Genomic DNA, 13,090 nt, shown 5'->3' with positions numbered 1-13,090 from the left:
CAACTATGGAAGAGTTACAACTACTGGCTTATATAGGCGCACTCACTACAATAAATATATACACTAGGCAGCGATCAGAACAACCAACACACAGAATAAACCCACAAAACCAGCATGGCAACACAGGCTTCAGATCAGAATAGAAAAACTGAGAAAAGACATTAGGCAGCTAACACAATTTATAAGAAATGAAATATCAGACAAAAAATGAATAAGGTTAGGTAAAATCTCACAACAAGAAGCGATAGAGCAATTAGATGAAAAGAAGCAGAAATTACAAGCATTGGCCAAATGACTTAGAAGATACAAAAAAAGTGAAAATAGAAGGAAACAAAACCAAACATTCAACACAAACCAAAAGAAATTTTATCAGACAATAGATAACACACTCATTAAAATAGACCACTCACCAAACATAACAGACATGGAACACTTCTGGAGCAACATATCGTCAAACCCGGTACAACATAAGGCATGCACGGTGGATACAAGCAGAAACAGACACATACAAGATGATACCACAAATGCCTGAAGTGATAATTTTGCAACATGAAGTCACCCGAGCTAATTAATTCCACGCACAATTGGAAAGCCGCTGGAAAAGATAAAATAGCAAATTTCTGGCTAAAGTAGTTCACCTCAACACATTCACATCTAACTAACAGTTACATTGCAGACCCATACACAGTCCCTGATACACTTACACAAGGAATAACTTATCTGAAACCTAAAGATCAAGCAGACACAGCAAACCCAGCAAAATATCGCCCCATAACATGCCTACCAACAATATACGAAATTTTAAGTTCAGTCATTACACAGAAATTAATGACACCTACAACACAGAACAAAATTATAAATGAAGAACAAAACGGCTTCCAGAATGAGATTTTCACTCTGCAGCGGAGTGTGCGCTGATATGAAACTTCCTGGCAGATTAAAACTGTGTGCCCGACCGAGACTCGAACTCGGGACCTTTGCCTTTCGTGGGCAGGTGCTCTACCATCTGAGCTACCGAAGCACGACTCATGCCCGGTACTCACAGCTTTACTTCTGCCAGTATCTCGTCTCCTACCTTCCAAACTTTACAGAAGCTCTCCTGCGAACCTTGCAGGACTAGCACTCCTGAAAGAAAGGAAGGCTGTTGCAAAGGAGCATGAGACTGTAAAGAGCAACTGATAATAGATGCAGGGGTGACATATCAAGCTAAAACTAAACAAAGGTCGCTACACTACGCATACATTGATTACCAAAAAGCTTTTGATAGTGTAACCCACTCATGGATACTACAGGTATTGGAAATATACAAAGTAGATCCTAAATTGATGCAGTTCCTAAACATAATAATCAAAAATTGGAAAACCACATTTAATATCCAAACAAATCCAAAAATCATCACATCACAGCCAATACAGATTAAGCGTGGAATATACCAAGGAGACTCATTTAAATAATACAAATTATGGATACAATATTACTGGAACATACTAACACAAAATCGCACGTTTGCTATACATGGATGATCTAAAACTACTGGCAGCAACAGGTCAACAACTCGACCAATTACTAAAGACAACAGAAGTATTCAGCAGTGGATATAAATATGGCTTTCGGAACAGACAAATGCAAGAAAACTAGCAGAGTCGAGGGAAAACACACTAAACAAGATTACTTATTGGATAACCACAGCGACTGCATAGAAGTGATGGAAAAAACAGATGCCTATAAATATTTGGGATACAGACAGAAAATAGGAATAGATAATACAAATATTAAAGAAATAAAAGAAGTATATAGACAAAGACTAACAAAAATACTGAAAACAGAATTGACAGCGAGAAACAAGACAAAAGCTATAAATACTTATGCTATACCAATATTGACCTATTCATTTGGAGTAGTGAAATGGAGTAACACAGAACTAGAAGCACTCAATACACTTACATGATCACAATGCCACAAATATAGAATACATCACATACATTCAGCTACAGAAAGATTCACATTAAGCAGAAAGGAAGGAGGAAGGGGATTTATTGACATCAAAAACCTACATTATGGACAGGTAGACAATTTAACAAAATTATTTATAGAACGAGCAGAAACCAGCAAAAGACACAAAGCAATCACTCATATAAATACATCGGTTACACAATTGCAATTTCATAACCACTTCTACAACCCTTTAGATCACATAACATCAACCGATACAAAGAAAGTAAATTGGAAAAAGAAAACACTACATGGCAAGCACCCGTATCATTTAACACAGCCACACATCTATCAAGACGCATCCAACACATGGCTAAGAAAAGGCAATATATACAGTGAGGCAGAAGGATTCATGATTGCAATACAGGATCAAACAATAAACACCAGGTATTACAGCAAGCATATTATTAAAGATCCCAAAACCACAACAGATAAATGCAGACTTTGCAAACAACAAATAGAAACAGTAGATCACATCACAAGCGGATGTACAATACCAGCAAATACAGAATACACCAGAAGACATGACAATGTAGCAAAAATAATACATCAGCAACTTGCTATACAACATAAACTAATGAAAAAACACGTTTCCACATACAAGTATGCACCACAAAATGTACTGGAGAATAATGAATACAAATTATACTGGAACAGAACCATTATAACAGATAAAACACTACCAAACAACAAACCTGACATCATACTCAACAATAAAAAGAAGAAATTAACACAACTAATCGAAATATACGTACCCAATACAACTAATATACAGAAGAAAACAGGGGAAAAAATTGAAAAATACCTCCAACTGGCTGAGGAAGTCAAGGACATGTGGCATCAGGATAAAGTTGACATTACACCAATTATACTATTAACTACAGGAGTCGTACCACACAATATCCACCAGTACATCAACCCAATACAGCTACATCCAAACATATATATACAACTACAGATATCTGTAATTATTGATACATGTTCAATTACCCGAAAGTTCCTAAATGCAATGTAACATATACTGTACAGTTATGAGGAGGATAGGGTATTTTCCATACTGTTTTATGTATATTTTTTACAATTAATTTTGTTATACAACAGAGTTTTTGATTTTTTTTGTATTACATTTAAAAATAGTAAATATACTAAAATTGCATGTTGCACTATTTATGTGAAACTGTCACATAAGGTAAGGTACACTTTGGGAGAAGTAATTGTTTTTGAACATTTATAGGGGAGCTACTATGTACTGACTAAAATTTCAGTAAAATGAACGAAAATTGCTAATTTGTGTGCTAATACCACCGAATGAAATTTGTCATTTTTACAGGTCCTGCTGTGTCCTTATTTCAACAGGAATATTTTGAACTTATGTACAAGGCCTTAAAACCAGATGGTATTGTTTGTTCGCAAGTGGGTACTGTGTGGACAAATATAGACTGCCTTGCCAAAACACTGGATCACTGTAGGAATGTGTTTGAAACAGCAGCTTGTGCCACTGTATCAGTTCCTACATATCCAACTGGTCAGATTAGTTTTGTCATTGGAGGACGCAATCCGGTAAGTTTCCCCTCTGACTGTCTGTTGCTGTTTTGATGTTGCTTTTCTAATAGGTCATGAGCAATCTTTCATATAATGCGTAATTGCTTTTTATATTAGAGTATTGGAAATGATGTATGAAAGCAGTTTGACAATGTCTAATTCACAGTAATTATATGGAACTTTCAGTAAAATATCACTGATAATTATTTCATTGGCATAATGTTTCAAGCTTGGAGTTAACTCTATTAAAACGTTTCATATGGTTTACATAAATTAGTTCAAACAGTTTTAAATTGGCATGGCATAAATAAGATTTTAGTCCATTAGTCCTGAGACTGCATGCATTAAATAATATCTTTTAAACAACGAGAATCCATATTAGGTTTAAAGTTGGATGTTTATTACTATGTATGTTTATGATGACTGATCCCGGTATAAATGAAGTGAAAGGGAAAACACTGTTGATAGTTGATAGATCTGCACAGTGGCTACATAAAAATGAAACTGGAATAAAACTGAAACTATGCACTAAGTGAAAGATAAATAAGTGAATCTTTGTGACTACTAGGGATTCTTTGGACCCACAACTGCAATGGTATGCACACACAAGGCAGTCGATCCTTAATCTATCAAGAGTGATTTCCTTACTACACAAATTAAAATATGTATCTGGAAGGAATAGCGTGGTATTTACATTATGCTTCCTCCCACTCTTTCATGAGTAGTACATAGTGAGCACGGGACCCAAAGCTATTGCAGCACCCACTTCCTTTCCTGTGCATCCATCTCTCGTCTCTTACTCCGTTTCTCATGGTGGCAGCTTTGATGTCGACCCAGCTATTTCCAAGGTTTTGCATTCCTTTCTTGGAATATTCATTCATTCATTCATCTCCGTTAGACTGAAGTAATTATTGATTCCCCTCTGGTTTTGACCTTCATGTTAAAGTTTTTCTGTTGTGTGGACCGACTGGGAAAGAACACCTTAAATAGCAACTACTGCACGCATTGTTAAAGATCAGCTGCACATAGTACGTGCATAGACTCTTACATGTACTTCAAAGCCAATGCAGTAGCCCATCTGATGTGGTGGGGTTGGTATGTACCATTTTGGTTGAGCCGCCTAACACAAGAATCAAACTGCTGATGCTTTAGCTGCTAGCTCCCCACTCGAACCAAGTAGTAAATGTCCATTGTCCAGGGACATCAGGACTCCCTCCCCTTGGGGAGGGAGGTGGGGGGGGGGGGGGGGCGGCTACGGCAACGGCAACGGCAACGGCAACGCTTTACTGTAGGCACCTTCAGTGCGAGATGGGTGGACAGTTAGTGTGTCTCAATGAAGCTGAGGTCTATGCTAATGGTAGCGCAGCTACTGGTAGGGTCACCTGAGCCAGGCAGGCCTCAGCAGAGGGTCCTTATGAATAGTGTCCCACAACTTAGGGAAGGAAGGGTGGTATCCCCCCCCCCCATCCCCCTTCCAGGTAGCTCTGCCAACAGTGATTAGGTATCGGTGTGGCAGCTGCAGTTTCCAAAGCTGGGGACTGGCCGTCTCTGCCAGACCCATTCTACCGTAAACTCTGGGCATATTTCAGAGACCAACATTACATGCACTGGTGGAACAATGTGTATTTCGAAGAATGGGGGCCTTGGCTTCACTGCCTGGACCATGAGGAAGATATGCACCTCTAAAGTGTTAAATGACTTCATAATTGAACACTTCTAGTTGAAACTGCCACGTTAAACCAAGTATGTACTTTTGAAAAAGTGTGGTTACCTGCTCGGACATAATGGAGATGGACCTTGAAGAGTTCATGTACACACTCACACACACTCCACAAGCCACCATATGGTGTGTGGCAGTGGGTGTGTTTTGCCACTACTGATTATTTCCCATCCTCTTTCACTCACTCACAGACTGAGGGAAAAATGACTGTCTGCCTGCCTCTGTATTAGCCCTAGTTTCTCTTATCTTATGTTTGTGGTCCATATGTGAAATGTACATTGGTGGCAGTCGGATAGTTATGCAGTCAGCTTCAATTTTCTCAATAGCATTCCTTGAAAAGAATGTGCCCTCCCTCTGTGGTTTCCCATTTGAGTTACTGAAGAATCTCTCTAATACTTGCATGTTGATCGAATGTACCGGTGGAAAAATCTAGCAGCTTACCCCTGAATTACTTCAAGGTCTTTCTTTAATCCACCCTGGTGGGGATACCAGACACTCGAACAGTACTTGTGAATGAATCCCACTAATGTTCTATATGCAGTCTCCTGAACAGATGAACCACACTTTCCTAAAACTCTGCCAATAAACTGAAGTCGACCATTTGCCTTCTCCACTGCAATCTTTATATGCCCGTTCCTTTTCAGATCACTTTGCAACATTACACCTAGGTATTTAATTGATGTGCTTGTGTCCAGTACCATACTACTAATGCTGCATCCAAACATCATGCAATTGTTTTTTCTACTCATCTGCATTTACTTACAATATTCTACATTTACAGCAAGGTGCCATTCATGACACCATCTAGAAATTGTGCACAAGTAATCCTGCACCCTCCGACAGTCACTCAAAGACAGCGTCTTCCCATATGCCACAGCATCATCAGCAAAAAGCTGCAGATTGCTGCTCACCTTAATTGTCCATTCATTTATGTATGTAGAGAATAATAGCAGTCCTATCAAACTTCCATGGTCACTCGTGATGAAACCTTTGTCTCTGATGAACACTTGTCATCAAGGACAAAATCAATGGGTCCTATTGCTTAAGAAATCTTAGTTACTCGCACATCTTGGAACATACTCCATAGGCTCATACAAAGTACCTTCGTTAACAGTCTGCAATGGGGCACCATGTCAAGTGCTTTTCTAAAATGAAGGAATATGGGATCTGCCCTGTCATCCATAGTTTGCAGGATATGATTTGAAAAATGGGCAGGCTGAGTTTCGCATGAGTGATGCTTTCCAAAACCATGCTAATTTGTGAACATAAGGTTTTCCATCTCAAGGAAATGTATTATATTTGAACTGAGAATATGTCCATAGATTCTACAGCAAACCATGTTAAAGATATTGGTCTGTAATTTTGCAGATCCAGTCTGTTACCCTTCTTATATAGAGGAGTCATCTGCACTTTTTTCCAGTCACTTGGGACTTTGCCCTGTACGAGAGGTTGGCAATAAGTGCAAGTTATGTAAGGGGCCAATGCTGTAGTCTTTTTAAAACTGAACTGGGATTCAATCTGGACCTGGTGAGTTATTTGTTTCCAACTAGTTCCGTTGGTTCTGTATGCCAGTTATGCAGATGCATACTACTATGTCCTCCGTATGGGAGTCTGTGGGATGGTCAAACAATGGTATGTTTGTATGATTATCCTACATGAGACTTCTTAAACACAAAAGTAAAACTTCAGCTTTCCTTATGGAATCTTCTATTGCCACACTAGATGAGTCAAAGAGTGAGTGGGTAGAAGCCTTCAAACTGCTTACATATTTTACATAGCTCCAGAATTTTTTCGGGTTCTTGGCTAGACCCTTCACTAAGGTAGGATGGTGTAGTAGTTGTCTGCTTCAGGCATTTATCTTTCTACAGATGCATGAATCTCTACTGACTTATGTCTGTCATTTGCGTGTTCTCTTTTGAACCAAGAGTGCAACAGTCTTTGCTTCATCACTATTTTCCAAAGTTTGTTATTAAATCATAGTGGGTCTTTCCATGTCCGTAATCCACATACTCCAGAGTGAGATTTACAATTGGTTTAAACTTCACCCATAATTTCTGTACTTTCATCATACTGGAATTAAATGATGCCAATTCATTGTCTAAGTGGGATGCTAGCAACTGCTTATCTGCTGTTTCTAGCAAAAATACTCTCCTAGCCTTCTTGATTGATTTTATAACTTCAGTAGCCATTGTTGTTATGATATCATGATTACTCATCCCTGTATCTGTACTGAAAGCATCGATAAGGTCCAGTATGTTTGTAGCTACAGGGTCTAAAATATTTCCATTGCATGTGGGCTGTTTAACTATCTGCTAAAGAGTTTGCGGAAAACATGTTCAAAAGTACTTTACAAGACTGTCTTTCTGTACCATCTGTAATGAATCCATAGCCATCGCAGTCTATACACAGTAGGTCAAAGTAGCCTCCAACTATTATTGCATGGTCTGGGTATTTCCGCCATACTGAGCGTAGACTTCATTTGAATAACACTAACTCCCGAGTTCGATTCTCGGCGGGGTCAGGGATTTTCTCTGCCTCGTGATGGCTGGGTGTTGTGTGATGTCCTTAGGTTAGTTAGGTTTAAGTAGTTCTAAGTTCTAGGGGACTGATGACCATAGATGTTAAGTCCCATAGTGCTCAGAGCCATTTGAACCATTTGAATAACACTAAAACTGTTGCAGCAGATAAGATGGGTGGTAAGAACATCAGACAATCTTTGATTCCACTTAGAACTGTTATGAATGCCCAGATAACTTCAGTCACACTCAGTCAAATTTTTTTCAACTACAGTGAACACTTCTTCATTTATGGCATCTAATCTGCCTTTCCGATGTAAGTCGCTAAATGTCTCGGAGCTTTCTATTTAAGGTTTCAACCAGCTCTTGGTCCCAAGAATAATATCAGTGTGACAAATTTCCTAGGGGGGCAGTAAATTTGGGAACTTTTTCTTACAAGCACTTTGACAATTTACTGATAAAATTTTGACAGTCAAAATACCTTTACTCTAAACACGGTCTGATGTCACTGGTGAGTGTTCATCAGAGTACCACTAAAAACTACTGCTTAGACTAAAGAAAATCCATGTGCACTCCACAAGTACTTTGCTGCCCGAGTAGCTGCTTCATTTGTATGATGCACCCTTGACCTGTCAGAGAGTCCTTCAAATCTCAAGCCAATAACAAAGGTCCCGAAATCTGAAGCCAAGACCACCACAGAGTCGATGAAGCCTTTGGTTGATACCCTCCACTCTGCTCCAAACTAAAGGACCTCAATCAAATCTGGAAGCAATGCTGCAAATTGCGAGCTCTGCTTCGGCATCATGCTTGTGAGGCCAGCAGCCTTCACAACTTCATGCCAGCTGCCCGTATGAACTGAGGATGGCCTTAGAACCCAAGTAACAGGTGTCATTGGCAGTGAGGTGATCCACAACTTGTAGACAACAGCACACTGCCCATTCTGTAGCTACAGGCAAGGTCTTCTCCACATCCCGGATGAGGTCCCCTGGCAGATATAGCAAGTTCACATTGGATTTCACTCTAATTATGAATGCTACTTCCCTCAGAGGCTCCATAACTTGCCTAACAATGGAGCTCCTGATGTTTGCTGTGGGACATGCCAGATGCTCTGCCACCACTGCACCCAGAGGCAGCAGTCTGTAGACAGCTGACTGTAGTGAAAAGCCCCTACATCAGCTTCAGCTATTTTAGAATTTTGTCACTTCCTCCTGCATCCTCACACAAAATGCACACATCCTACCCATCCCAGGACTACTAAGAAAACACAGAAAAAGTTAAATATGTAACTTGCCGAGTTAATACTTTTCTTGTTGTTCCATCATGATTTTTTTTTCAACTTTAAGGTTGTTGTTGTGATATGTATTGGAGATCACAGATGTTAAAGACGTGATTGTTGAGATTGACATTTGTAGCAGCCGCACCAACTAAGTGAACAGATGCCGACCATTAGCGGCTGGATGCCAGAACAGACGCTAATGGATTTATGCCTATGTTAGTATTTGATTTGCCCTGGGTATTTAATTACCACAATACCACCCCTATTGAGGAGTTTTTCCAGTATCTACCATCAGGGGAGGCGCCGTATGGGGGAACTAACAACCCGACACGGGGCCCATAATTGTTTTATTAATTAATTCTGAGTCATGTGTACTTGTAAGTATCAAAGTAACCTATCTATAAGAAATATAAATATTGAGCATATAACCATCAATTCTCTGGAAAGTAATACATTTTTGTCATCTACAAAATTGGGTTCTTGTTGCATGTCACTTCTCAAAACTGATAAAGTAATATATATTTAAAAAATGACAGTTTGAGTTTCCCACCCCTCCCCAGGAAAATTTATGCAGATGCCTATGACTCAGTATTAATTAATAAAACAGTTGGTGATGAATGACAAAGCCCATCGGGATCACTTACAATTCTGACTTCCCGAAGAGTTCGGGGGGAAGAGACGGCCCAATGTGACATGGGACACTGAGTTAGATGTTTAGTAAATGCTTTGAATGTAATTTGCCTTCTGCTCATTAAGTTGTATTACAACTGAATTTATCTAGGTTTATTGGGGTTCATATAAGGTACTCAGGTTTAGATACAGAAACCAAAGCAGCTATGAAATCTTCAAAGTGAAGATGATGGATACACAATCTATTGAAACAGACTAGAAGACGACGCCACTTGGTTGATAACCCGTGAAGATTTCATAGCTGAAATACTCCGAGAAAGCATGCAATCGCATAGAAACCGTATCATTTTGTTTGTTTTGTTTATTGGGTGGGAGGGCTGATTACATGGTGTGAATAGCCAGGGGAGAGGGGCAGGGGGTGTCGGACCCACCTTGAAGGAAACAGGAAAATAAAAGGTAAGATAATTAAGCGATTTAGTAGCGGCTTTGAGCAGAAGAGATTTTTCAGCTGCAGCTCAGAGATCCTACTGCCCCACTATCTCACAAGTCAGGACATCCTGTGATGTCATTTGACTGGTAAGGCGGCTTTGGTGATGGCTCTGTCTATTCCAGTGTGAACCAGCTGATTGTTGTCACATCAGCTTTGGTTATGGACAAAACAAGGTGGCCTCTTTGTAAATTTTTATTATTAAAAATTACCTACATTCGGTGCCTGAGGGCACCTTGTAAATCTCCTCCCCTCTTCCTTCCTGAAAGAATTCCCTACGGGGAAATTCTATAATCTGAAAGGGGCCTCAACTCTAGGAAGTAACAATATTTGATTTTCGTATAACAATTCAATATTTAAATTTTATTTAACAATTCTATTGTTGAATGTAACATTTACATCATCGTATGGTGACTACAGTTTCAACACAGGACTGTGACTGTGATGGTGTTAACAAAGATTGATGAATGAATGGTTTCAAAGGCAGCTTTGAGGAGTACAGGTAACTGAAACTGCCATATGTCAGGAATTAGGATGTAATGTGAAAATTACTCAATAAATATTTACAGGCCATTTAATTAATAAAGGAAATGTCTGATTTGTAACATTATTAGAAGAGGTAATGAAATTGGTGTGAGTTGCAATAGAAAAGGGGCTTCATAAAGTTGACTTTTTGTTGGCCAATTAAATATTTACGATGTTTCTGAAGGTATTTCTATTGTCATTGCAACTACAAGAAAATGCATCTTCCCCGCCACACACACACACACACACACACACACACACACACACACACACATATCTCACTTCATTGAGGTAAAGCACCATCAGTGGTGGTTTCCGCTTGGTTTCTTGCCTACATTGGGAAATGCCATCTGCTAGCACATATTTGGTGTTATTCTTCATTAGACACTTATACTTGCAGTCTGATTCTTTAGTTGGTCTGTAGAACTAAGCATTTCTTATGTTTTACACACGGCACTGTTTTCTGTTTATTTTTACACTTCTGAGAACAGTGGTGTGTGAAAAAGTGTTGTATAAAACATAAGAAATGCATAATTCTACAGAGCAACCATAAATCAGACTAAAAGTATGTGTCTAATGGGAAAAAAAGAAAGAAAAAGGAAAACGCGCGCGCGCACACACACCTCAAAGATGTGCTAGCAGATGGCATTTCCCGACGTAGGTGAGAAACCAAGTGGAAATTGACACCACTGATGATGCCTCACCTTAATAAAACAAAACATGTCTCATGGAAAAAAAGTGAGTTTTCTTGTAGTTGTAACAAGTGACTGAAAATACTCTTGGGAATTGTACAGCAACTATGGACAATATAGCCAATATGAGTGAATTTAGTTAGAATGTTACTTATAGGATGTAATCAGTGGTACTAGTGAACTCTAAATAAATTTTACTTACATTCATTCTATCCTGCCTGACAACAGTTAAAACAAACTATTGTGGTCCAAAATTCTGTTCCACGACTTCGACCTGCCTTATCGTCAAGTAGAGAACATAAAGGTGCCATCCAGGTGGTTACTCATCCTTACGGTGACTGGGTAACCACCAGGGTGGCACCCTTGTGTTGCCAAATTTACAATAAGGCAAGTCAAAGTAATGTAAACTTTTGCACAGAGTGTAGGGAAGATTGGGGCAAAACCGACCTGTTAACTTCATATCTGATAAAAATTGGACTTCCACTAAAAATATTTTGTAAAATGAGGTTATTAATATTACGTGCTTATCAAAGATGTATGGTATTCATGTATAACACATTAATGATAAGTGATTTAATTTTTGTGAATTTTTTTCTCTGATTTGACAATGATAATTTTGCCCCATAAGTGGTGTAAAACAGACACCCATAAGATTTAAATGTAAAAAAAAAGTTTATTCCAAAAGTCTCAAAAAAAAAAAGCTATACAAACGTAGAGAGACAGTTATCAACATGAAATAAGAAATTAACAAATGAGTTAGATTTAAGTTTGAAGAACAAAAGTCATAAATAAAATTGTCATCTTCTTCTTTACAATTTGTAGAAGCCTTGTGGGGCTCATCCTTTACTGTTCAGACATTAAATCCACCTCTCCCTGTTCTTTGAGAGAGAATAAAATTCATTGCAGCATATGCAAGCCTCTTTGTCCTCATTAAAGTCATCTTCATCACCATTTTTTCTTTTCTTTTACCTTGCTATTTTCACATTTTATTTTGAGCTTGGATTGAAAAGAAAGCTTTCTCTTTGGACATCTTGTACTTTAGCATCTTTGCCCAATCCTCTTTTGTTTTTAGCTATCATTCTTTCTTCTTTAATTTTCCTTTGCTCTTCTTTTTTCTTCTCCTCTCCCTCTAGTTCTGATTTCTAAGGTGAGCATGTGAGAATGGCTATCTTTCCTTTTTTCCTTCCATTTTTCTTATAAACACTCTCATTTCCGTGTGGGGGTGACATTAGTAATTTAGGTGATATTAGAAGTGCACTTGTTTCCAATGGTATTTTTTGTAGGCCTACTGGACTTAGCGCCCATGACGTATGTGGTGAACTTGCTGCACCAGAAATGGGAGTTTGAATCCCTTCTTCATTCTGCACTTCAGAGGTTGAAGGTCGGGAACAAGTAACATTGGGCATTACAGATGTAGAAGGCTGAGGAAAATTGTCATCAGGTCTTCTAGACTCTAATCTCAGGAGGGTTGCAGAGACAGTCCTGGAACTGTACAGCATCTGTTGCACCAGAAGGTAAATTCTGACATTGCGCAGTGTTTGATGCTTCTGTAGAAGTTGATGGCTGACAGTTTGTAGAATGTGATTCTTCTTGTCTATTAGTAGTTTTCTGGTTTATTGGTAGTTTCAGATGGAGCATCCAAGTGATGGGGTAATACATTTATATTGAAAGGGTGTAGTCCAGTCTTCTCAAAGCCCTTTATGGCACTTT

General features: G+C 38.8%; 1 protein-coding gene across 1 annotated transcript in view; it reads left to right on the top strand.

Moving 5' to 3' along the window:
• LOC126299319 (spermidine synthase) overlaps nt 1-13,090 on the top strand; it is a 71,809-nt gene that overhangs the window by 22,831 nt on the left and 35,888 nt on the right. Inside the window, exon 4 of the mRNA XM_049991144.1 lies at nt 3,323-3,552. Coding sequence (XP_049847101.1) covers nt 3,323-3,552 — 230 coding nt within the window. The remainder of the gene's footprint in view (nt 1-3,322; nt 3,553-13,090) is intronic.

Source organism: Schistocerca gregaria, chromosome X (assembly GCF_023897955.1).
Source record: "Schistocerca gregaria isolate iqSchGreg1 chromosome X, iqSchGreg1.2, whole genome shotgun sequence".
Taxonomy (NCBI): Eukaryota; Metazoa; Arthropoda; class Insecta; order Orthoptera; family Acrididae; genus Schistocerca; species Schistocerca gregaria.
Note: the sequence above shows the minus strand (reverse complement) of the source record. Positions and strands in the feature narration are given on the sequence as shown.